The sequence below is a fragment of the Microcaecilia unicolor genome, chromosome 6 (genome assembly GCF_901765095.1).
Source record: "Microcaecilia unicolor chromosome 6, aMicUni1.1, whole genome shotgun sequence".
In the NCBI taxonomy this organism is placed as follows: domain Eukaryota; kingdom Metazoa; phylum Chordata; class Amphibia; order Gymnophiona; family Siphonopidae; genus Microcaecilia; species Microcaecilia unicolor.
The window spans coordinates 122,390,610-122,417,060 of NC_044036.1; the positions used below are offsets into that span (position 1 = coordinate 122,390,610).

General features: G+C 41.2%; 1 protein-coding gene across 5 annotated transcripts in view; it reads right to left on the minus strand.

Moving 5' to 3' along the window:
- TPR (translocated promoter region, nuclear basket protein) overlaps positions 1-26,451 on the minus strand; it is a 247,582-nt gene that overhangs the window by 205,754 nt on the left and 15,377 nt on the right. For all 5 annotated transcript variants that reach the window (XM_030205416.1, XM_030205413.1, XM_030205412.1 and 2 more), the window contains exons 2-8: positions 19,474-19,578; positions 15,572-15,645; positions 10,143-10,239; positions 8,687-8,790; positions 6,009-6,173; positions 1,637-1,729; positions 769-849 (exon numbers count right to left, since the gene is read on the minus strand). In XM_030205416.1, the coding sequence (XP_030061276.1) occupies positions 769-849; positions 1,637-1,729; positions 6,009-6,173; positions 8,687-8,790; positions 10,143-10,239; positions 15,572-15,645; positions 19,474-19,578 (719 nt within the window). The remainder of the gene's footprint in view (positions 1-768; positions 850-1,636; positions 1,730-6,008; positions 6,174-8,686; positions 8,791-10,142; positions 10,240-15,571; positions 15,646-19,473; positions 19,579-26,451) is intronic.

The window sequence follows — 26,451 nt, forward strand, 5'->3', positions numbered from 1 at the left end:
AATACAAATTAAGAAGAAATTTAATTAGTGTCTTGAATCATGTAGTACAGTAACTTAAAGTTCACCTTGCTTCAAAAACCTTAGTTTGTAATGTTTTATTTCTGCTCAATACCTACAGAGAGATTCTCTTCTTATGAACAAGTAGGACTTTAAAACATTAAGTCTACTATGCATCCTGCAATGTTTATTTATTAAAAGATCCTATACAGCTTCATTTCTGCTCTGCATATTTTGCATTATAGTGGTCCGAGGGGGACCACCCTGCTTTTGACTGTACCCATTATGCAGCCTTTTCTTTTCTAGCTCCCACCTTATAGAATTCAAACCACACTTATCTTTGACAAGAATCCTCTCTGCCCACATTTAAAAAGGGTCTTACAATGTGTATTTGAACAGGCCTTTCCTGATTTCATGAGTGGCACATAGTTGTCAGAGGTTTTCTCTTACAGGTTCAGTTGAGATTCTGCCCTTCTTGTCTGTTGATTTTTTAATCCCTTTCTTGTCACCTGCTGATTTTTTTTCCGCTTAGGACTAAACTGTCTTGATATGGTATTTTTCTTTTGAAAGATGGTCTAGCAAATTTTTGTAATAAATGGCAGCGAGACCAGCCCCCAAAATTTGCTATCCTACAGTGGATTAATCAGTCTAATCTGAGCAATATTTGTGAATGGAGATAAGATCAAACAAATGTTTTAAAAGCTTTTTCAAAAGGAGACTGAATGGGTGAACCAGACAAAAAAGCAATCCCAAAACAAACTTCAATCTCACCTTGTATAAGTTAGAAAGTTTGACATTGGCATTTAACTCATTCTGAAACCTCTCTTCCATACTCGATTGCTGTTCTTTTGCCTGAAAAAGACATTTGGGCATCATTTCGAGTAACAAAGTCAGGCTCACACTTCCTGGTACAATGTTAATCTTAAATCACAGGATCAAATGTTCCCAAATTCCAAACCTACCAAGTATTCTGTTTTCCCATCAAACAAAACATTTCACTAATTATTTCTTAATGCAAATTAAGAGGGAAGGTTGTACTGGGAGCTTTGCCATGAAGCCAACTACACATAAGAGAAATCAAGGTGAGAGGAAGGATGGAAGGTAACACATTAAAATATCAAAAAGATGAAAATTCATGTGAAGTACAGTATCTAACAGCTCAGAAGCTATATTACACCAGTAATTGTCTTAATTACTAAAATTTGATGGAATCTTAATTTAACATGGTTGGATTTCTGGTCTACATTTCATGTCATTTCTACCAGAGCACACAACTTGCTATCACACGGTATAAATTCATAGCCCAACATGTGTTTCTTTATCATGGGATGGAAACAGGCTCCAGAGAGCGCACAGTAGGCTCCAAATGATACTCAGTTTGAATGCTGTACTCCATGCCTTCTAATGCTCTAGCAGTGCTAATTGAGACTATTTTCCATGTCATGCACCTAGGCAAATACTTTCATTATGATTCAAGGCAAACAGGTACATATAAAATTAGTGAGGAGGGAAAGGAAACGGATATACCATCCCCTCCAAAAAAAAAGCAAAAAGCAAGCATTTTATGCACTCCCTCATGCCCCCTTTGCTTCCTCCTAATGGTACTTGTTGGTGTTCTTAAAGAGATTTTCCAACTCACCTCCTTTAATTTATTAAGCAGGTCATCTGCCTGCTTCTGCAGATTTTCATTCGATAACTTCAGGCTGGTTACTTGCTCTTCCATTCGAGTGACCTGAAAGGAGATTTGAAAATAACATCTAAATTGGTTTTATTCTGGCTTGGACATTACTACACAACCTTTTAATGTCCCAAACTGTTGTATGCCTACAACTCCCAATACTAAGCATCAAAAGCCTGATCCAGACCTCTTAGGATATTCTGGCCTTTCAACAGAATTGTGCTCAGAGTGAAAAATGACAATGTGAGGAAAAGGAACTACAAGTGCTTTAGACAAAACCACTAATATGTCCCTTTTTATTTCTGAAGATGCCACTCCCCCCTCCCCAACACTAGGAGAACACCAGTGTATTATGGAATAAGTGTTTCATTAACACTGTCTTATAATCCATTTAAACCAACTAATCATCATACTCGCTCAAAGTAGTCAAATGGCAAGACAGAAAGAACTCCTGGCCTCCTGCAAAAGACATAAGATCATGGTTAGGAGGCGGGGATAGTGCTGGGCAGACTTATACGGTCTGTTCCCTGAAGTGCACAGGTACAAATCAAAGTAGGGTATACACAAAAAGTAGCAAATATGAGTTATCTTGTTGGGCAGACTGGATGGACCGTGCAGGTCTTTTTCTGCCGTCATCTACTATGTTACTATGTATGTATCTGAGGTGATCAGCAAGAGAGAAGAGCTCTGGCCCACAGTACTAAGTCCAGTGTCACCATCATCAATCCTAAGAGATAGAACCAAGCCATTCGCTTGTTCTGGATGAGCTAACTCCAGACCTGAGGTGGCTTCTTCACTTTCTCCTTGGGCTGAAATACTTGGCCTTGGCGAGTATTGAATAGATACTCCCAAATATTCCAGCCTCTGAGATGGACAAAGGTTGCTCTTGGATGAATTGATACCCATCCCAATTACTAAAGAAACTGTATTACTCAAATGGAGGCATCCTCATTCTCTTTGAACTATTTTGCCTGTAACAGCCAATCGTCTAAAGAGGGGATGGACTACAATTTCTTCCTTACACAAAGCTAGAGCTAAACCAAAGAAAAATGCAAAACTGAAAACACTGGCCTAGTATCCTAAACCTCAAAAAAACATTGATAAACAGCTCTAATCTAATCATAACATACAAGTAAACCTCTGTGAGATTTAAGGTAGTCAAATTCCCATTTATATACTGCTACAATTATCAATGTTAACTTGGAACCTTTATCATCAAGTTTATTTGATATACCACAGGTAAAAAAAAAAAGAAGTATCTAAGTGGTTTATAATAGCAGAGTCAATTACATATGGACCCAAGACCAAATCAAGGCAGAGGGACAAAACAAAAGATAAAATTACAATACAACTCAAAAATGCTTTAGGAGGAGAGTTATTTAATGAGAAAAAGGGAGGAAAAAGGGGAAAAAAGTGTGAAACAAAGACAAGTGCTCAGTTAACAAAGGAAGACCACGTGTCCACCTCACCAACAAGGCAGCTATCAAATTATTCATTAGGAAATGTGAGAGAGTGGAGATCATCGGCAGCTTAATTTGAAAACTACAAGCGAGCAGGCACTGACCTGAGATCCCGGAATTCCCTGATGTCACCATGGGTCCTAAGCATAAAAGTGCTGCTCCTCCATGAGACGCAGCCATGTGGCTGCAAGTGCATGTCTGAAGGGATGTGACTAAAGGGGCATGCCCCTTTGGAGCCTTTGAGGAGCAGGGAGCAGGAGGCTCTGCCAAATGTCAGCTAAGGGGAAGAGAAAAGGTGGCCGTGTTAGAACAACTCCTGCTGTAAGGTTGGTGAATGGCCCCACGGATTCACATCTACAATGTACAGGAGTGGTCCCCATAGCCAGAACTGAGAGTAGTGCCTCTTCCTCCTTGGCCTCTCTTTTATCGAGTGGTAGATCTCCATCCTCCCTAACCGGCTCTGTTGCAGAAATTGCTAGCACCACGTGGTGAGACCAATGGAACTCTAGCTGGAACTTTGCTTTCACAAGGACTCTCTCTTCTCAATGGGTTTTCTTTCTGTTCTTGAACTGGTGAAGCTTTTAGCTTCCTCTGTCTCGGGCTCCTCTTCTACAGTGAAACCGGCTGCTTCTGCTCAACCTGAAGCATTTTCGCTATCTGAAATTGGCTCTGCAGTTGATAGAATGGAGAAAGCTTTGTATGTTAATTTTTTATTACTGGCTAAGTTTTCTGAAGGGGCTTCCTCTAAGCTGGCTGAACATCAGGATTAGTAAGGTTTTATTTATTATTATGATATTTCTACCCCACATTTTCCCAAGAAAGCTCAGGTTCAATGTGGCTTACATAACAAATTAAAAAGCATTACAAGACAATTAATATTAATACAACTATTTAAAAAAATTATTTTCATATATCTAACGAAGTGGGCTTTAAGTAAACTTCTAAACAACGTATAATCAACAGTGTTTGATATACTTGGATAATGAGTTCCAGAGTTTGGTACTTTGGTTAAAAAAAAAAAAAATTAGCATTATGAATAGTTTTGTAGGTTACGTTTTTACAACTTGGGAGACGTAATATGAGATATTCTCTAGATGATCTTGACCGTAGAAGAGAACTGTTGGCAGGATGGATCTGATTTGTCGAGTGGGGGGCATATCCTTGAAAAAGCGCATGGCGAAACATGAATCATGCTGGATGAATGTCCCCTGAGCCAACATAAATTCTAATACAAACATATTTAAGTGAATCATTATTGAAAAGGCGAAGTTGAAGCATTTATATATTCATATCAAAAGACCAGAGACGAATATGGTGCCGACATCTCACTCAGGTTGACCCATGCTCATCGAGTAGCACTACTGAGATCTTTAAGTGTCTTCATTAGATTTGCTTGGTTATTTCCAGCACTGCTACTGTGCTAAGTGAAGATTTTTGTGCTGGCATTTTAAAGCCATACATTAATAAGGCCATCATTGTTGATTACTCTGGATTAGAGAAGAATAAGTGTTTCTTTTTGAGGTCTAGCAGTTATTTCCTGATGTCTGCAAGTCTACACACTTGCGCATGAAGTCTTATTTACAAGTGAAAGCCAAAGTTTTACCCACCAGCAAACAATTCTTGATAATTGTTTGCTGGTGGGATTTATTTCATATAAGATCAGCTCTAACTGTAAATGTTTTGGTGCTTGCTGTTAGCTGATTATTTCTTTGTTCAGATCATTTTGTGTGGTGTGTTTCTCCTTGATGTGGGCTGTAAGATATTATTTTGTATCAACATGGGAAATTTAATTTTGCTTATTCTTTTTCATGTTTGTTAATATGATTGAAATCTGAAATTAAAAAAAAAAAAGATATATGCGAAGGTAATAGTAGATTTTTAGAGCTATTTTAAATTTACAACAGGAGATCTCAGAATGAATATATAGTGGCAGACTATTCTATATTGTAGGTGTTACACTTGAAAACAGGACTGGCAGGTCCAATTGCTATCTTCATGTATACATAAGCACAGTGACCTATGTTGCAGGGAAGATCGTTAATTCCTTATGTACCAAGATCCTTACGAACTGTATAAAAAAGGAGGGAGGGAAACCTGTGGAGAAAGCTCTACCAGATAAAATAAGAAATGCCGAAAGGAATCCTGGTCACCGGAAAACCAATGCTCCCTTGATAGAAGTGATGTTACTTTTATCTCTCTATATAAAAGGCAAAACCAACGTTCTATGAAGCCTCCAGCCGGAAGTGTGAAGGGGGCGAGATATCCGGTTTCCCTATGAGTGTCTGCCCCGCCCTCTCTGTAACACAGTCAGTGAAGGAAAACAGCAGAGCACGAAATCAAATCGCTGGCTCTGTAACAGTGAAGGACTCAGAGGGGGGAGGGGAGAGAGGCCAGAGGGCAGGGACACACACACTCCCACATGCACACAGAACAAAACATTGCTAGCCCCCGTTTCATTTGCATCAGAAACGGGGCTTTTTTACTAGTATTTCCATAAAAGATAGAATATAGAGGCATATTTTCAAAGCACTTTAGGAGGCTAAGTTCCATAGGTTTCTATGGAACTTTGGGAGGCTAAGTGCTTTGAAAATGAGCTTGATGGTTGCTCGCAGGGCCAGATGTATAATATAACAATCTCCACTGAATATGCATTAGAATATTTTTGTACACCTAGCTTCCTAAATATTCCCAACCTGAGGCACCTTTTTTCTTCCAAAGGAATAAAGACCCTGTAAACTAAGCTCAATTTTTTGCTACAGTTTTTTCAGGAAGCATCAAGCACTCTAGATTATGTTAAACCACCCTTATTGTCTTATTTCAAATAGCCCTGTGTAAAAAAAAGGTCTTAAACCATTAAAAACCTGTCACTTTACCTCATCTTTCTTGTTCTCCAGACTACATTTTAATTCAAGAATTTCATTTCCTTTTTCTCTGGCCAAAGATAAAACTTCCTCTGTTTTAGATTTCAGTTCAGTGTTCAGCCAGGTGTTCTGACTCTGCAACAATTCTTTCTCTTGTTCCATTCGTTTCTCACGATACTGAAAAAGGAAAAAAAAAAATAAAAGAAGAAGAAAAGGAGATATAAAAGTTGAGTGTCAGGGAAAGGTTGGAATAAAAATGACATTATCCTTCATACACTTGTCACATCCTGCACCAAAGTCGGAGTTACACACAGCTTTAACACATTTTTCTAGAGCATATTCAATAGTTCAAATTACTGCAGAACAGAGAATGACACAGGTCCTTGCCCTCGCGAGCACAGTCTGATCCCATCCGCACAAACCCTGAACAGCTAGGATTTTATACTTAAATCATTTTATTACAGTATAAATAGAAACAATATTCTGTACAACTGTTTTATAAAACATCACAAACATCTCCCCTCCCCCCTCACAAACATTCCCTCCGCTATCGAGCAGACTGAACAAGCCAAATTACTACAGAATGCTACATAGAAAATTCATGCTAACAGAATACTTTGGTAACAAACACAGAACACAAATGCCAAATACATAATTGCTAACCAAAAATGATTACCATCAATTAAACCAAAATTCCAAGAAGACACACCCAAGAAAAAGAAAGAGATGTAAAACAAAGATCAAATATGCCAGGGGTGGTGCTAGGGAAGTGCAACTAGGACAACTGCCCCCCTGGAGAGTCTTCAGCCCACTGAAAGCTGAAGAAGGCATGGCCTGGGCTTTGGGGTCCCCTCCCAAATTTCTACCCTGGACCCCAGCCATGGTGGGATACAGGATATACATTTCAAATCTCACACATTCTAATTACAAAATAGAAAATAATTTTTTCTACCTTTTGTTGTCTAGTTTGTTTCCCTCTTTCTTCTCTTAACTCACTCTCCAGGGTCTCCTACCCATTTGACACCATGTTCATCATCCATCTTCCATCTCCGTGTCCCTATCTTTCCCTATGTTCAGCATCTCCCTTCTCTGTGTCCCTTATACTTCCCTATCTAGCATCTCCCCTGTGTCAATCTCTTCGCATTCATCATCATCGCTCTATGTCCCTATCCTCTACCCGTGTCCATATGCCCCCCCCCCCCCAAGTGCAGCATCTCACTTGTGTTCCTATTCTTCCCCATGTCCTCTGTGTCCATATACCCCCTCATGTCTGGCATTGCCCCTCTGTGTCCATACACCATCCGCATGCATCTCCCCTTTGTGTCTCTGCCCCTATGCTCTCCTCCAAGCCCATAATCTCCCCTCTGTTTCTGTATACCTCCCCTCTCTCCCTTCCCACACCAATGTCTCTCTCTCTCTCCATCTCTTCCCTCCCTCCACTGTGTTCAGTATTTTACACTCTTTTCTTTAATCCCCTTGGTTCAGCACCTCTTGCCCTCCCCCCCCCCCCGTAGGTCCAGCACCTCTCTCCCTTACCCCGGGGTCCAGCACCTCTCTCCCTTCAGGCCAGCCTACCCCCCCAAGGGTCCAGCACCTCTCTCCCGTCCCACCAGCGACCCCCCCCCCCATGGCTCCAGCACCTTTCCCTTCAGCTCTAGCCACCCCCCTCCCATTCCCTCAAGTCCACCACGTCTCTCCCTTTCTGTATATTTTTCTGTTATTCACTTCAACATCCAGCACCCCCCACCTTCTCCTGTAGACCCAGCAACCCTCCCTCTCGCAGGTCCTGCAGCCATCCCCTTCCTCTCATGGGTCCAACACCGTCTTCTTCCCCCCGCGATATTTACCTTATGGAGCCTTCAGCCACCAACAGAATCCCCACAGGTCTGTTCCAAAGTATTCCCTCTTGAACCCCCACCAGCTGAGGATTCCGCTCGAGACCCACCTCCCCAAACTGTTTCAAATCCGGAGCAGCAGAGCACTTCCAGCTGCTGACACTGACGGTCCCCTGCACATACTTAGTTGTACATGGGCAGGGGGCTGTTGGTGTCATGAGCTGGAAGTGCGCCACTGACTGTCCCAGGTTTGAAACAGTTTGGTGGCAGCAGTTCCTGAGACCCTTGTCAGCCAAGGTATTTTTTACTATTTTGGAATGGGGGGGGGGGGGGGGGGGAGGAGGAAGAGGTGGTATAGCAGGCAGAGAAGAAATGCAAGGCCCATGCCCGCCCAGACCCACTCAGAAATTGAGCTCTGACCACGCTACTGTAGCAACCACCTCAAACATGCAAGCTGCCAAAACCTTTAACGTTCTATGAGTCAAGTCCCACCGTCATAGTATGTTGCTCACATCTGTAGTCTCTTATTTGAAATAGAGGCCCTAAAAAAGGATTAAGTTTCATTCAACCCTTTTTCCCCTCCAAATCCATGTAAATGAACCTGCTCTGTGGTATACAGGTGTAAGGCATACATTAACGTTTCTTAAAAATCACCTCCAAACTATGTAAATCAATCCAATCATTTATATCTAAACATATGTGTAACCTCATGATTACTGTAGGTAACAGAAAACCCAAAATTAGGACAGTCCTCATCTAACAATGTCATCTTAACCATCTGCCTATTGAAAAATTTTTAACAATTTATTACTTCAGAGGCTAAAAGATAATGTTAGTGGCCAAATGGCTACTGACCTTCACAGAGACTTCAGACGACTGCAGCTCATCCAGCTTCAGCTGCAGCTCCACCTTTGCCGTGTTTGTTTCGATGAGCTTAGAATTCATACGCTTAAGGTCCTCTAGAGAAGAAGCAAACAAGAGCATTAGCAGCCAGTGCCAACAATTAAAACAAAAGCTGACGGTCATCTCACCAAGGCTGTCCCTAGGGTACATAATAATGAACTAAAAAGCCCAGACCTTGACCCATAAAATTCTACTGCCTGTCACCTTCTGAACTCCATTCATTCATTCCCTACCCCCCCCCCCACCCCCACCCCCACCCCATACACACACACTTTTCCCCTTCAAACTATCAGGGAAATGTTTTTCATGATTCCCCTGTACTTCTAGATTGCAATCTCTTGCTCATTCTGTTCTGAGCAAAAGCTTGTCATGAAATCTATTAAGTTAGTCCAATAAAAATATATTACCTTATTTTTGTTGATTTTGTTTATTCAACTTTATTTCTGTGCATTCAAATAGACTAACATAAGAACATAAGACTAGCCATACTAGGTCAACCCAATGGTCCATCTAGCCCAGTATCCTGTTTTCCAAACAGTCGCCAAGCCAGATCACAAGCACTTGGCAGAAACCTAATTGGCAGCAACATTCCATGCTACCATTCCTGGGGCAAGCAGTTGCTTCCATGTCCGTCTCAATAGCAGACTATGGACTTTTCCTACAGGAATTTGTCCAAACCTTTTATAACTCCAGATACGCTAACTGCTGTTACCACATCCTCTGGCAAAGAGTTCCAGAGCTTAACTATTCGCTCAGTGAAAAAAATGTCCTCCTATTTGATTTACAAATATTTCCATATGACTTCCTCAAGTGTCCACTAGTCTTTGCACTTTTGGAATGAGTAAAAAAAAAAAATCGATTTACTTCTACTCATTCTATACCACTCAGGATTTTGTAGACCTCAATCATATCTCTCCTCAGTTTATTCACTGCCTCTTTATCACTCCCATATATACCGTGGTCCATAATATCTTTATCAAATGACTGCAAGAGAGATAAATAAGAGTGGGGATAATTTTTAGAAAGGGTGGTCTGCATATTGAATAGCAGCCGCTGATTGCCACTATTAGTTTAGCTTAAGTCTGCCTTTCAGCATGACTGAATACACAGCTTATCTGGATAGCAGCTGAAAATCACTACTATCCAGATTAATATCATCTTTGTAGTCTCTCCACTATGTAGACAGTCATAGAGCAATTAAATTAATTTTCAGCTTGCCACTATCTGTACAGCAGCTAAAAATCTATGGATAAGTTGTATGTTTACTGAATTCCAGTAAATGTATAACTTCCTTTCAAAACCTGGCCCAACTCTGTCTTAGATATCCTATGAACTCACAAATAATAATCAATAAAGCTTTACTTTGCAGATCCCAAAAAATTTTGTGAACAATTTCTGTTCTTCCTACCATGCAGATGCTCCAGCTCATCAGCCCGCCGTTCAGTTGTTCGCACCAAATCCCTCTTTTCTGCTTCCAGTTCATCTTTTGCTCTGGTAAGCTGATTCTAAAATTGAATAGAATTAGTATCAGGTGAGTAGACTAGAAAAAGTTTTTCCTTGGTTACTGCCATTCCTCTGGGATAATTTACCAAAATCATTATATGAAGAGGCAGACCTTAAAAAGTTTAAAGTGCTGTTGAAAACTCACTTTTGTACACAGACATTTGAGGGAGCACAGGGAACCAGATGACACTGCAACATAAGATAGACTAAACTGAGTAAGAGGTAGTGTATGTGTGGGATAGGCTTTCTTGTACAAATAGAATGAGTATTTTATTTAAACTAATTAGTTTATTTGTATTGTTGTGTTTTGTATAACTTTTAGACTGTAAACTACTTTAACAAGACACAAAACATGTACAACACAGTTGTACTTTGTTTCAGGTGCTCTAACATACCAAAATTTAGTTATATCAGAACTTTATATAGGAAAAATTTATTATTCTAGAAAGGAGGTAGATGTTAGAACAGCGTGCTCAATGCTAAAACGTTTTACTAAATAGTAAAAGAAAGACCACCGTTATGTTGTGGTGATTTTGAGGGAAAACACATTCCAGAAAAAACCTAAAGCTTCCTGCACAACCCCTGAAAAACACAGAATTTCAAGCCTAAATAAGACAAAGTCTAGGATATGCACTGTGGGATTTCAAAAATTCATTGGTGATAAAATGACAGCCAAGTACAGTTGTAATCCAAAATATGGGACAATTCTAGTGGACGCAATGGATTGCTTAGTGATGTTAAGAAACTGCAGGACAAAAGGCAAAAAAAAAAAAAGGAGTAGGGACAGACAACAATCCTTCACAAATGAGTCAGAATGCCAAGGATATCGTCAGTTCAAAATGTTCAAAGCATAACATATGCTCTCAGAAGAGCTGACACAATATTTGTCAGACAGCTTAGAGCAACAACGAGAGAACAGTTCAAAGTAGTGTCCTAAGCCAGGGTATGTGGAGTATGAACTCATCTACTGCTAATGATCCTCACAGTACTTGCACCATGTCAAAGAGTTTCCTTCTGGAGTTCCTAAGATGCAGAACATGCATGCAACCTATACAGGTGTGTTTGAAAAAATACTTTTTAATAAAAGCTTGCGGCTCCCAAAAAAACAGGAAATATTTCAGACACATTTCAAGTATATTCTATTAATCAAATGGAGAAGAAGATCAATCAATTGGAACCGACACCTCTACGATAAGTGCTGCTTTGGTGTTTTCTCCTTTACCACTATGTCTGATTTCCTTGAATCCAGCTTTTAAATATTTGCTGTGAACCATCTCTGCCCATAATCCACTCTCCTGGGCTGCAACTACTGATCTCTCATCTTTCAATGTGCTTCTCCTTAGCCATTCATGTGTCCAGTTTTAATCAGTGTATGGCTCCTGAAGTAACACATTGTATTTCCCACTGAATTTCTGCATTTGCAAACTTTTTTTTTTCTCCTTGTTTGCTGATTTAATGCTTTAAAAGAGTTCCTCCTGGAGGCGATTTCTCCAAATGGGATAGTTTTGTGCATATCATGACAAAAATGAACCTCCCTTCTAAGCCAGAACATGTGGAGTATGATCTCAGACTCTCAAATTTACTGCTAACACTCACCATAAAACTCGCATCTCACTTTTGCAAAATCCCGTTACTTCCTTTCCTACTTGCACGGTGGATTCTCACTCATTCCTTCTGCTCATTTGTACGCATGTTACATCCTATGAACTTATTTCACACAGCTCAGCACTTTTGAATTCATATAGATTGATTCGGGAGACACACACACGACACAGGAAAATATCGGAAGGAGGTTCTGGAAGCCAAATTTAGGCTCTTAGATAGAAACATGAAACCCAGAATCTTCAGGGTAGCATTTTCAGAAATGCTCCACATTCCATGTGCAGGAACCAAGAGGCAGGCAGAACTCCAGAGTCTCAATGCCGGGTCATTCCATGTCAATTCAGCCAAAATTTGGAAACCTCCCCACCTCAGAAATTGATAATCTACCAGAATGGAGACCAACATACAAGATGGAAAACCACAAACTGACTTCTAGCTTTAATGGGTTTTGAGATATTGGCTTTCTATCCAAAGTGTGTGTGTGTGTGGGGGGGGGGGGGGTCAGAACAGTTCACGACCGACAAAGTTTGGGCACCTTTTGGGACTTGAAGACAGTGCCACTGTGAAATTTGCACCACTTATTAAAGAATCTTGTGTAGATTCAGAAACTGCAAACCCATTTTGAGCTGGGACACACGGTTTCTGAGATATTGTCAAAAATGGGATTTTATTTAATCTCACATAACAAAATTCAGCAAACTACTGTGCCAAAAATATTAAAGGAAAAACTTTCATATTTTATCTGTAACACTGGTTAAAATGAGCAATGTGTGTTAATTTTGTGCAGCTGGAAGCTATAGCTTTCCTGATTATGCCTCACTGAAAATGGTCATACTCTGAGAGTCCACTTCAGAGGCAATTTTCATCATGTGGGAATAGTAGTACAAAAATGAGCTTTACATCATTAGAAAGGACTACCTTTCATTTGATGCCAGTTTGGTTCTTGCAAGACATTCATAACAAAGATAATGGCCCAAAATGGATTGTATTCGGGAGATGAGCAGCGAGGCCTGGAGCATCTTTCCCCCAAAAGAAAATAAAGGGAAAAGAAAAGTTCCATGAACGGAAGCACCGCCGAAAAGGTGAAGAAAAACACGCTGAAAGGCACAAAAGAAGCTCTTGGACTAAACAATGTGTGGAAAAAGTACACCCTCTCCTCACTGCGGTAAAAAAGCAACTGAAGTGATGGCGGTCATGCAGCAGGCGGGAAGGCACTCACACATGCGCGGTGGACCGTGCCTTGCGCTCCATAAAGCTCTTCTTATAAGATCCGGACCGGACAACGCAGCCTGCGTTACCCACCTGTGAGGCTAGGCCTGCTTGTCCTCAGAGAACTTCAGTTCTCCAATAAAATAATTTGTATGCCAAACTGTCTATAGTGCATTCGTTACATTAAACATTTCTCACTACTTTGTTGGGATTTGTGGTTGAGCATCAGCAGTGCACAGAGATGTCTGCTCTTTTTTTCTTATTCAATTTCATTTAATAACAAACAGGCAAACATCTACCATTTGCAGATTAGTCTGTCCCAGATTGAATGCAAAAGAGCAGCCTATGCAGATTATCTATTGATATTGCGGAACCCAAACCCTAGTTCTCATCCTTGCTAAATGTTGTCAGTGAACCGTGGGAGGGAGGAAGAACAGAGGATGTAATCAGAACTCATGCCCATGAATGATATCAACCCAGAAAGATATGAGTACCACTCCAACTTAAATAATTTGATACTTAATTTTAATGAAAACAAATGTTGCAGCTTAATAAGGAAGCTATCTTTGACCTACTCACAGATTCTATGGAACGCTGGTCTCCTCTCACACACTCAAGGGGAAGGGGGCAGAGTGGAAGCAGACAGGTCAATTATAGTTTAAGTATGTTTCTGTGTAGATGCTCTAAAGATTTTTATACCAGATTAGAGAGAGTGTTAACTAAATCGATATGGAACTTTCAATTCTTAGGGACACTGGTGGTGGCTTTCCAAAGACTTAATATCATATTGTGTCTCGGAGATACGGAGCTTATTGTTTGACTAGCAAAGCCAAGTCTTCTCTGACCCTTTCTTGGCTGTTGATGGAGAAGGAATTCTATTTTCCTATTCCACTAAGATTACTATTGAGTATGGTACTGCATGCAAACCTGCAGTAGGCAGTAACAGTTCAAGCTACTTTGGAGGTACTGGCGAAGCCGGATAAGAGAAATGCAATACTGCGATAGGAATATATCATTACAGTACAATCTCATGCTTAAAATTAGCAGTAAAGTAATATCTTGGTCAAAACGGCAGAACTTGCGTATCTAAACCCCTCTATGAGATTTATATTCACTTTTTCAAAGCTCAAAGCTAGGAAGAGTAAAAATCAATAAAACATGGATTATTCTTATTAAAATAATATGAAAAGCCTTAAAAATAAAATAAGCTAATATAAGAAACCAAACTAAAAATATAAAAAGTTAAGACTCAAAAGAACCCTAAATCTCAGAGAGGAAGGCTCAAATAGCAATATAGCCAGCAAAACCAAAATATTAATCAAAATTAAAAGCTAGATCAAAAGCTGCATTTTCATTTCTTCCCTGAAATTTGTGTGACTCTTTGAATGGAAAAGCTCCACGAAAAAGGGCCTTAAAAAAAAAAAAAAAAAAAAGTTTTGTTCTAGGTGCCTACCACATCTGGTCTCTTTCTGTGGAGGAATTCTCACTAGAACACCCTGTGCCTAAATAAGGGAAAACAAGAGCTTTAGAAAAAGGCTTTAATAGTATGGATTGAGGCAGTACTACAGGTCACCTTCTGCCATCAGGGTGCGTGTGCTTCAGATGCTGTGGTTATCCCTGAGGTTTATATCTTTCTTTCTCTTTTGTGAAGATCTTGCTTCTTCCTAATATATTTTCTTCATCTTTTCCTAATACATTTTCCATTACGTCCCAGAGATTAATCCAGAATGTTGTGGATTATGCTCACCTACCAGAAGAAAGTGCTATGCCATAAAGGACCTCGTGCAGTAGCTTTCCCTTTCAGTATTCTCTCTACCTCAGCAGCTCTCTAGCTGGTGCTTGCTCCTGGTCTGTCCCTCAGGATCAGTTGAGCTTGGGGTGTCTTCTGGTGCCTGCCGGGTTTGGCTGGGGCTCACCTGGTGGTGCCAGTTCCCTTCCCCACCCACTGCTCCCTCTTCATTCATTTGAACCAGCAATCCTTTATTTTGGGCTGAAAGATCTTCTGCCTCTTTAAAGGCCGTCAAAACTGTTCTATTTAAGAAACATGTACTGTCATATTTAGAGGTTAAGAAACTGCTTATACATCATTAGATCAGATTCAACATGTTATGCTAGTAAATTGTTTTTTAGATGGGGGTTCATTTTCAAAGCACTTAAGACTCCCTTCCTCAGAAATCACGACCTCAGAAGATGTTCATCACACATAAGCAACAAAAAAAAAAATGAAAAAAGCCAGTGCTTGGTCTGTAAGCAAGCACTTAACTCACAGGCTGCACATGGACATTTCCTCCAGTTCAGTTGTTATTGTTGCTCTCCATGACAGCAGCACCAAGGTCTATGAAAATCTGGTACAAGAGGCAGGATCCTATACTGCCTATTGCCTATATCCAATCCAAACTTTTGCCATCCCGTAGTCCCTACCATTTTACTAGCACCAGACTTTCAGTAAAATCTACAACCTCCTAAATTCTAATTAAGAGCACAATGCTTGGCAAGATATGTCTGCTAATAATTTTTCAATACCTGTACAGTAGTGAAGTGATCTTGAGCAGCTTCAAGTTCTTTATTTTTCTCATTTAATGTTCTCAATTGATCATCTGAAGGACAAAAAAGTAATAGCACTGAGAAATCTGAAAAGAAACGTGTGTTATTTTTCCAGACAACCACATTTTCCTACACATGGCTGAATAAGGCCTCTAATGCAATGCAGTGCTTCTCAACCCAATCCTCGGGATACACCCTGCCAATCAGGTTTTCAGGTTATTTATAATGTATATGTATGAGATATAGATCTGCATAGAAAGGAGCAAGCATGTCAAACTGTCTCATGCATATTACATTACGTTATACTTATATCCCACACATATTGTCAAGGTTCAGTGTGGCTCATAATAAGAAAATGTGGAACATCTCCAAGAATTATAAAAATTAATTAAAAAAACCCATGTACATTATACAAACCAATCACTATGTATCAGACTGCCTTCTAATATCGACTGGCAATGACTATCAGCCAAATATGCAAAAGTACAAAAGCCTTTTTATAAACCATCCTTTTTGGATCGGGATATTGTAAAATTAGAAAACACCTGGAAAGACATTCCTAGAAGATAATCCAAATTTAAACCTAACATATATGCAGGCACTTCACCATGAACTATCAAAAATACAAGGTAACAAAGCTTAAAAACAATTTGTGCCTGTACTGGCATTCAATGTAACTAAACCAACAAAGGAGTAACTCTGTCAAATTTAGATGATCCAAATATCAACCTTGCAGTGGTGTTTAACGAAGTTTGAAGCTTTTTAATCACTGTATCCTTACATCCAGTAGAGATTATATTATAATAGTCGATATGTGAAAGTACCAAAGCCTGCACAATTCATTGTAGGCATCATGAACTGGCTAAATGTGCCCCAAGAACTGGATAGAGAAGAACTTGCTCTAAAGGAAGTTTTATTTTGTTTTCAAACACAATAGTAGCAAGACTTGTGAAGTTCCTAGCTCCACTAGTTGAAGATGACAGTGGCAACATCCTTAGCAAACACCAATGGACTCACTTCCTACCCCACAAGCACTCTTAGTGATTTGGAATGTCCTATGTGGCCTCGCTCTTGAAACATTTGGGAATGCCTGGTCCAACTAGTCAAAACGTGCAGTGATTGAGCAACACAGAAGACCGTGAAATGATTAAAGAAAAAAATCCTCAAGAGGGAAAGAGAACACTAGAGGAAAGTGGTTGTGGATAGGTGAGCATATTGTCAGATTTTTAGAACTACACAACTGGTATTCCAATACATAAAAGAGCAGCTTGAAGATTTGCAACAGTTGGTCACAGATTGGGCTCTGATCCTATCTGTTCACCAGGTCACAGAGAAGATAGTCCAGACCTGGGTGGCATCTTTATTACAAGACATCAATTTTGCTCTGAAGTTCATTAGGGTGAAGATCAATTTTTCAATCTGCACACACACCCCATTACCGGGATTCCTAAACCTTGTGGTAAGTACCTTATCACTGCACTAATTCAATATATTCGAAACAAACTTAAGGTCATTTTTGCACTCACCCTATAATGAAGGAAGCAGAGCTCTCAAAAGTTCGTTATCAATATATGAAGTTAGTACTATGAAAATGTGGGAACTACAACTTATTTGATGACCTTTTAATATGTCCACATATCTAGGAACAGTTACACAGCAAACGTTATTTAATTCATGAATCTCTTGGGAAATCATACCATGGATTAAGTTACAATGATATGGACTAAACAAAAAAAAAATGTGTGTGTGTGGGGGGGGGGGGGGGGGGGGGGGGGTCAGAGGGTAGGGATAAGGGGGCTTGGGCTGACACTGGCAGATAATAACATGAGAGGTTTATCTTTTGCTCATATTCTCCTGACCTGAGAATGGTGGTTCTGGCCTTCAAAAGCTAGTAAAAAAAATGTAAAAAGTTAAGCCAATAGAAAAGATTCTTATTTTCCTTTGTTTTCATTTATTGCTTTTAAAATTGACTTATAGCAACACCATCACATCCATCCACTGTCTGTGTAAGAACCTTCCGAATTGAAGTTTAAAAAAATTCTATTGTATCTATTTTGTCAAATACACTAATGCAGAGTTATGAAACATTTTGTACAGAGGACTGCCCCAGAAGTATGAAGATTGGGCTTTCTCTAAAATAGCTAAACAATCTTTTTTGTTTCTAAAACTGACAGAAAAGAATTTATATAAACAAATATTTAGAATCACTGGCATATCAGATGTGAATGTCCCTGTAATTCCGACCGTCTCTCTGCCTTCTAGCCTCTATAGCACTCTCTGCTAAGGGCAACTTCATCAACCACCAACTCAGATCTTGCAGAAACTCTCTTAACATGCATGAGCTACCAACAGTGCCTAAAATTCCCAATTAAAATTGTTGCAGGAAAACCGACAAGTAAAAGTAAAGGGATAATTCTATAACAGGTCACCTAGATGGGGACGCCAACTAGGTGCTGTGGTGAAACACGGGACTTATGTCTGCGATTCATTATGCTGTTTTATGACATCTTTTTTTCCTCAATGCATTTTTCTTGTTTGGCCAGCAGGTGGTGTCTGACCTCTGCATTTTAGTAGTAGCAGACTGTTTATAGCTTGCCTTCCCTGAGGAGGAGAGGAAGCACTGAGGGAAAGCAACCTTCTGTGCTATTGGTTAGATACCTTCAAAGTTATACTCTGGGCTCAGATTGGCCCTGAAGTACAAAATACAGCCAGAATGTACTGGATTCCCTCAGTCTCAGAGAGGGAGTGTGGAGAGTACATATCTCTGCAATGAGACCCTGTTCAAAATCTGTGAGCAGTTATTTTCCTGAATTCCCCAGGTACTACTCAGGTAGTAAGAAAGTGTCTAGTTAGTTTGTTTGCTATTTTACACCTGTTTTTTCACCGTTCCACTTTTTGATAATAAACCTATTAAATTTACTAGCTCTGCTGTCCTGGACTGACTAAATCCTGGTGGTCTGTGTTTCTGGTCTGTGTGTTTTTTCTAGGAACAGTGGGACCCATGGGATTGTGATCCCAGTATCCTTAAAAACCACTGGGGAATTAACTTGTGGGTGGGAGAAAATGAGAGACAAGAGAAACCCAGTGCGGTGGGGTGGAGGGTATGCCAGTATAGACCACGTGCACAGGAGCAAGCGGGCCTGAGAAGTGCTGGGACAGACCCTTTAGGTGGACAAAGGGTTGGCCCCAGGTGGGTGCTAAGCGTTTCGTGACAGGTGCCTATTGTGAAGTGATTTTATAGACACAATCTCTTTCTATTTATAAAATACTAGCACAAAAACTGGCAAAACACTTGCTATATGGCTGTATGCATTTACACCAGCTCAGGAGCAGGTGTAAATGTATATGGCTGAAGTCCAAATATATTTTGCATGCATCTCATTACTCTACCCGTGCTCTATCCCAACTATTCCCTCATACACGGGTTGTGTACAAGTATGCACACCTACTTGTCATATTGCATACTTGTACACATAGGGTCATTGTATAAAAAAAAGACTTTTTATGTGCGTATAATAGCACATAGAAGCAAAAAGTCCTTTATAAAAATTACCCCCGTATTGGTCAAGCCTTCGAGGTCAGTTCTCTTATGCACAAGGTAGTACTGATTGTTGGCACAGTGTGATACACCCCAGTTGTCTTGCCTCAAGAGACATGTCATGGTTGGCTCTGTTCTAGTAACCATATGATGCGAAAAGAAAGATGGGGAAATGTAAATTCAAAGTTGCAGCAGTGCCGTTGCTGGTAGAAGTAAAAGTTTGTGAATGAAACATGTATAACACCATAAAGGCCCTTCCCCCTGATGAAGAGCTTCTGCATGCCAGATGACTCTTATGGACCAACAAATAGATCTAGTGTAATACGCCCACATTTATACTTACTAAGTTTGCCAATTTGTTCTCTCAGATTCTGACATTCCTGAGACTCTGTTACCAGTCTATCTTGACTCTGAGCAAGTCGCTTTTCCACCTCAAAGTACTGTTGCTCTGAAAAAGAAAATACTTGACCTTTGAAGGGAAACCAAGCTACAAAGTAAATAATAGCATAACTACACAAGGCAATTTACAACAGTTTTCAGCTCACAGGATATTTATGGATAACAAGCAACACATGTTAACTGTGCTAAAATATTTAGCACCTGTAGTTAGAGACAAAAATAGTCTCAAAACCAGGCACTAAAGTACATAATGCAAAAGCCCGTTAAACAATGCTCAGAAGAAATTCTATGCAAACAATACGTGCGCCTAATTTGCGTTAATAAACAAAGGGCCAGATGCACTAAATTTAACGAGCCATTAACGAGCAAGCAGTAAACCGTGGCATGCACAAAAAGGCTTCTCCGAGCCATTTTCCGATCACGGTAGCAGCTAACGAAAACGGAATGCAGATGAGCAAATTAGTACCCCAATGTGTATAAATCGTATTGTAATAAGATGCACTACCGTTTTCCGATTGCCTAACTGTGGAAAATCTAACTGGAGGTCTGTACGTCTTGTTGGGGCTGCGCGGGATTTATTCGCCTCTAAAAACTTCTATAAATTTAACAAAAAAAAAAAAATTGGGAAAAAAAAACCATCCAAGTGCTCGTCAGGGCCGTCCTTTATGGACGTCCTTCACTCAAAACAACCAGCCGGAAACCTTTGCCTAGCCACGTCCAAGTGCTCATCAGGGCTGTCCTTCTAAAGTGCCTAACATGGACGTCCTTCACTAAAAAAGGACGTCCCTGATGAGCACTTGGATGTTTTTCTTCCAGATGTTTTTGTGATGGGTGCGAGGACGTCCAAATCAAAAAACTATTTGGACGTCTCTTTCAATTATGCCCCACCTCCAGGTCTCTCTCAGCCAATCACGGCACGTTTAGCTGACACCAGTGACAGCTAAACGCACTGTGATTGGCTGAGAGAGACCTGGAGGAGGGGCATCGGACGTGCTGCTAACACCCCGGGGCAAGGCGGCCGGAGCAGAAGCCGCCATTAGCTGCCAGGTATGAGTTTGATGACACAGTGTGGAGGGGCTTGAGAGAGAAGTTCCGAACTGCGGTCAAGGAGGAAAGTAGAAGACTGAAAATCGGTTCCCCGATCTCTGGCTTGCAGATGCAGTTTGCCGCCTGCGGGATGCCTTACAGGGAGAGAAGGTGTGCCTCGGCAGAGACGTCCTTTTTTTTTTTGTTTGTGTTTTTTAGTGAAGGATGTCCATAAAGGACGTCCTTGGCATGCGCAGAGCAGCCAGCATAACGCTTGGTTGCTCTGCGCATGCTCGACTGGCTGACTGGCTTCCAAGGGAATAGAGAATGCAAGTGAGCTACAACGAGCAGCTCATTTGCATTCCGTTTCCTTGATGCATGGTCGGTCCCTACCGATTCGCTATGGAATCGGTAAGGGAAGGGCTCTTCCGAGGACCTTAGTGCATCTGGCCCAAAGTAAGGGAGGAACATGTCTGGCACGTGTGCACAAATGTTTTGCAGTAAGTGTGGCTCTTGTGCATATGCCCAGACAAAAACAAAAACTATATTTGGGAAGAAAATGGAAGTAACCTCCTCATACCCCCACCAAAAAAAGAGGAAAAATGAGCTTATGGGGAGGGGAAGAGCTAACCTGCACAGAGTGACAGCTATACATCGCTTTACCTTCACCAAGAAACTGCAGTCCATCCAAAACACTACCATTCTTATTCTTTTTGGTGTCCGATGATTAACCATATTACCCCCTTGTTTAAATCCCCTTGTTACCTCCCCATTATCTTTCGAATTCTAATATCAACTCAAAGTTCTTTTTTCTAATGCTCCTGCATATCTCTCATCTCTTATTATTCAGTATAGGCCCTCCCTTGTTCTTTGGTTTTCCAAAGCAAATCAGCTTTCCACAGTGGAATACCAAGGGGGGGGGGGGGGGGGGGGGTGGGGGCGGTCCGCCCCTGTCAGCTGAGTTCGCTAACTTCGCTGCAGCTCCCGCTGCCCCGGAACAGGTTACTTCCTGTTCCGGGGCAGAGGGAGCTGCAGCGAAGTTAGCGAAGTCAGCAAACTCAGCTGACAGGCGTGCGCCGCAGCACCCCCCCCCCCACCCAGCGGCGTGCACCCGGGGGGGGGGGGGGGGCCGCATCGGCGATCCGCCCCGGGTGTCATGCAGGCTAGGATCGCCACTGGCTTTCCACCCTGCTTTATCACACACCAGACTTCAAACCATACGTAGCTCTGCTTTCTTTTCACTCAGTCCTTCACTTTGGAACTCCCGGCCCTTTTCCCTACGTAGTGAACAATCCATCATTTCAAAACTGCCTTTAAAACCCACCTCTTCACTAAGGCTTTTCACATAGGGTTATTTTCCCTACTGCTTGGCTGGTCAGCTTTTGTGCTTTCTGTTTCTATTCCTTTTTTAAATGCCTTTTCTATCCTCTCTCTGTCTTCATAGTTGGCGTTCTTTTCCGTTTTCCTTGTGTTTTTGCTGATTTTATTTGTAAACCACTTTGATTTTATGAAAAGTAGTATGTTAAATGAAAAATAAATGAATCTAAACAAATTAAACTACCCTTCTACATCCATGTCTAACAGACATTGCAATTATCTTCTCGGATGATGTAAAAACACAGGCAACCAAATCTTTGAGAAGGTTGTACCAAAACAGGATCAAAGAATCCTCCACAATCCACATTCCCAGAAAACACCATATTTGTGGAAGAGCCCCCCTCCAAAAGAATGAACATAGATGTTAGCAGTTTTATGAACGACTTTTTAATAATTTTTAATATATCAATGCATGATGCAGACGATGTCCTTTTTTTTTAGGGGGGGGGGGCCACAAGCAAAAGTGCTGGCCAAAACTGGCAACATTTGCATCCTGTGCATTCCTGCTCTGAGAGCACATTTCCTATTGTGGGAAGGACTGTGGAAGACAGGAGAGCTAGACTGAATCCCGAGATTGTTGTTGACTTATTCATTCCCAAAAAATCATAACTGTGTTTCATAGGGCATATTTCTCCCCTGCTAGGGCATACAGAACAGGTTGAATTTTGTCCCCTTGGATGTTTTTAACAGGGTGGATTAGGGTTCCTTGGGGTAGTAGAAGTCATATTTGTTGGGGTTGGAAGGGTAGATGGTAACAGGGGTTTATTTCAGTTGCTCGTTGTTGTTTTCCATTTGTGATTTTTAAACAGTTTTACAGAATATTGCTCCTTTTTATATCTTAATAAAAAGATTTAAATATAAAATAGGTGTTCGAGGCTTGTGCAGATGGGGACAGGATGGGAACAAACTTTGTGTAGCTGTGTTAGTCCACTTTTAAAGGTAATAAATATAAATAAATAAAACAAATAGAAAGAAATAAGATATTTTTATTGGACTAACTTATTTCCTATGTTTTGTTTTATTTGTATTTATTACCTTGGTCAGAGTAGAAGGAAGGCCGGTGTAGACAATGTTGCAATAATCGAGTATGCTTAGAAATAGGACATAAAAGGGTAGCACAGATATCATCATCCAAAAATTGATGAATACAACAGATAAAGTGAAGACAACAAAAACAGGAGCGAACAACTGATGAAATCTGGGGGATGAAAAGACAGTTGAGAATCAATAGTAATACCAAGTATTTCAAAGAACTGACCACTTAAACAGGAGAACCTCAAATCAGGGGACTGACAGGGTGAGTATAGATCTAGTTAATCAAAGTGCTAAAGTTTTGGAGGAGTTGAGTATCAGATGTTTAGGGATAGCCAGTGATCAATGGAATCAAGATAACTCTGTAAAGCAGAGCTTAGGTGCGGTGGAACCTTGGACAGAGTAATAGGATATCATCTGCATAAATATGATCCAAAACCTGGGTTTTTCTTTTTATAAAGGCCAAAGGGAACAGAAAAATACTAGAAGTGAGGAGAGAATTGAGCCCTGAGGAACACCAGTGCAGGACTTGGGAAGAAGAAGTACCCTGGGAAGTCTGCACTACAAACTGTCATTAGCTAAAAAAAAAAAAGGAATGAACCAACAGTGAACTGTTTCAGAAAGACCCAAGAAAGCCAGATGAGTAAGTAAAAGAGAGTGATCCAAGTCGAAGGCCGCATTAAATCCAGTTAAATTAAAAGAACCTGTCAGCCCCTAACAAATGCGAAGGTGAAATTAGATCTTACCTGCTAATTTTCTTTCCTCTAGACCCTCCAGACCGGTCAAGACGCGTGGGTTATGTCCTCCTACCAGCAGAGGGAGACTGAGAAAACACTAAGCTTTTGAAGCCTGTATATATAACCTGTGCAGAACCTCCACTAGCCAGTATACCCCTGACAAAGCAGAGAAACAAAAAACACTAACAACAACTAGCAACCCTGTACGTGGTCACAGTAAACTGCAAAAACAAGAAACATCTTCCGCTTGCTCTTACGGAAACATGTTCCTTTGCCTTTGATAAAACAGTTGGGCTTCTACAGGTGGACTATCAAAGAAGAGCCCCACCTGTCCCGGACTCCTATCACAAAACAGAAATAAACAGTCTGCAATTAGAGAAACAACAATTTACAGCAGCCAAGAATTATCCAACAAACACACCTCCTGGCCTCCAATACAGACAGGGCGGGCTCTTGACCGGTCTGGAGGGTCTAGAGGAAAGAAAATTAGCAGGTGTTTTAATTTCCCCCTCTTGGACCTCTTTCTGACTCCAGATCACACGGGGGACTACAGATACCTATTTCACATAACAGGCTCTGTCTGGTTTCTCCAACCTCCATTGTCACCCAATCACAAGGAGGTCTGCTCTGGGTTTGCATTAGGGGCTGTAATCGAATTCTAATTCCCATAACTACTGCTTTCAGTCTTCCTGGATCTAGGTATACTCTGGGCCATTTATGTTCCCAGATAATGCCTAATAAAAATCTGTCTAAGTTTCTCCAGAAACTGAGTGTATGTGATCTGCCTTGTAAACTAAATGTAAGGTAAAGAGAAGATAGAATAAAGACAGAGAAAGGTTTAAATAGATAGATACATTTTATTTCTTACCCAAAGACAAGTCTTCAAGTTGGTACGAATACAGACATCAGACTTTAATCAGGTACATTCAGCAGACAGATTCTGGGTACATCCGGACAGAGCCCTGCCGTCTGACAGAAGCGTTGGGGAAAATTCCAAAGCTATGGCAATTTGTCCCCTCTTTTATACACAAACCTCTCCATAGAAGTCTATGGTGAGATACCTAGCTCTCAATTTCTGAGATGATACTTTCCCACGCAGTCTTATCAGCATGTTTTGGGAAGCGTTGAGATAACAGTTCCACATCTGTCTGCATCGCAATACTTTTCACACCATCTTAAGAACTCTGTATAACCTCTGTAGCCTTTTATACAAAACTAATAGACTCCATTTTGTTCATCTGATTTAAAGTGACAGTTGTACCAGTTTGTGTCAGGACTCATTGTTCAGACCTGCTTTTTGCAGATTCTCAAATATTAAATCACTTTCTTGTTGTTTGGCCTAGTCAGTACTTTTTCAGTTGTTTTAGCTATTTAAGGTATGTAAATTGACCCACCACTATTCCAGTGGATGGATCCCAAGCGGGGACACATATTAACTTACAGGAAAAGCAAGTCCTTGCGCAGCCAGTCATAGATTTTTAAACCTAGCTGGTATTTTTACAGCCTGAGTCCTAAAATCTGGCCTTCCACCCTTCCGGTGGATCCAGTGAGGGTCTCTTGCTGTAGTATAATTATACACAGGTAAGATCTAATTTCACCTTCCTCAGCGACCCTCCAGACCGGTCAAGACGCGTGGGACGTACCAGAGCAGTAACTAACTTATGGGAGGGACCTACTAAGGCCAGAGGTCAAAACTGCTGCCCCAAAGCGCACCTCGTCCTTTGCATGCACAGGAATCCTATAATGCTTCACAAAGGAATGCAACGAAAACCAAACCGCAGCCCGACAAATATCTAACAGAGAAATCATACTATTCTCCGCCCACGAGGCTGCCATTCCCCTAGTGGAATGAGCAGACCAGCCCCTAGGCAGCACAGGACCCTTCACCAAGTAAGCAGATGCAACCGCCTCCTTCAACCACCGTGCTATGGTCACCTTAGGAGCCGCTGCACCCTTCTTTGGGCCACCATGAAGAACGAACAAACGGTCAGAGGCTCTGAAGTCCTGAGTTCCAGAGAGATAACAACTCAAAACTCTCCTGACATCCAGCTTGGCAATACCACGCTGCTCCGAATCTCCAGCCATATCACCCAACACTGGCAGAGAGATGACCTGATTAACATGGAACTCGGAAACCACCTTGGGCAAAAAAGGAAAGCACCGTCCGCAACGAAACCTTTCCCTCAGAAAGGACAAAAATGGTTCCCTAAAAGACAAAGCCTGAAGCTCTGAAACACTCCGTGCTGAAGTAATCGCCACCAACAAGACCGCCTTTAAAGATAAATCCTTACAAGATGCCGATACCAGAGGCACAAACGGAGGCCTGATCAAAGCATCCAAAACTAGCTTCAAATCCCACGGAGGCACCATCCGTCACTGAGGCGGACGCAGCAACTTAACACCCTTCAAAAAACGCACTACCTCAGGCACAGACGCGAAGGACTTTCACTGAAGCTTCCCACGAAAACATGACAAAGCTGCCACCTGAACCTTCAGTGTAGACAAGGCCAGACCTCTATCAACACCATCGTGCAAAAATTCCAAAACTTCCGCCACCGAAGAGTGAAACGGCCGAACTCGATGGTCTTCACACCAGTGCTCAAAGATTCTCAAAACCCGGACATACGCCAAGGAAGTGGATCGCCTACGGCAACTCAACATCGTAGCAAAGCCACTGGACGAAAGCCCCTTCTTCTTCAACTTGTGCCGCTCAAGAGCCAAGCCATAAGCGAAAACCGAGCCGGATCCGG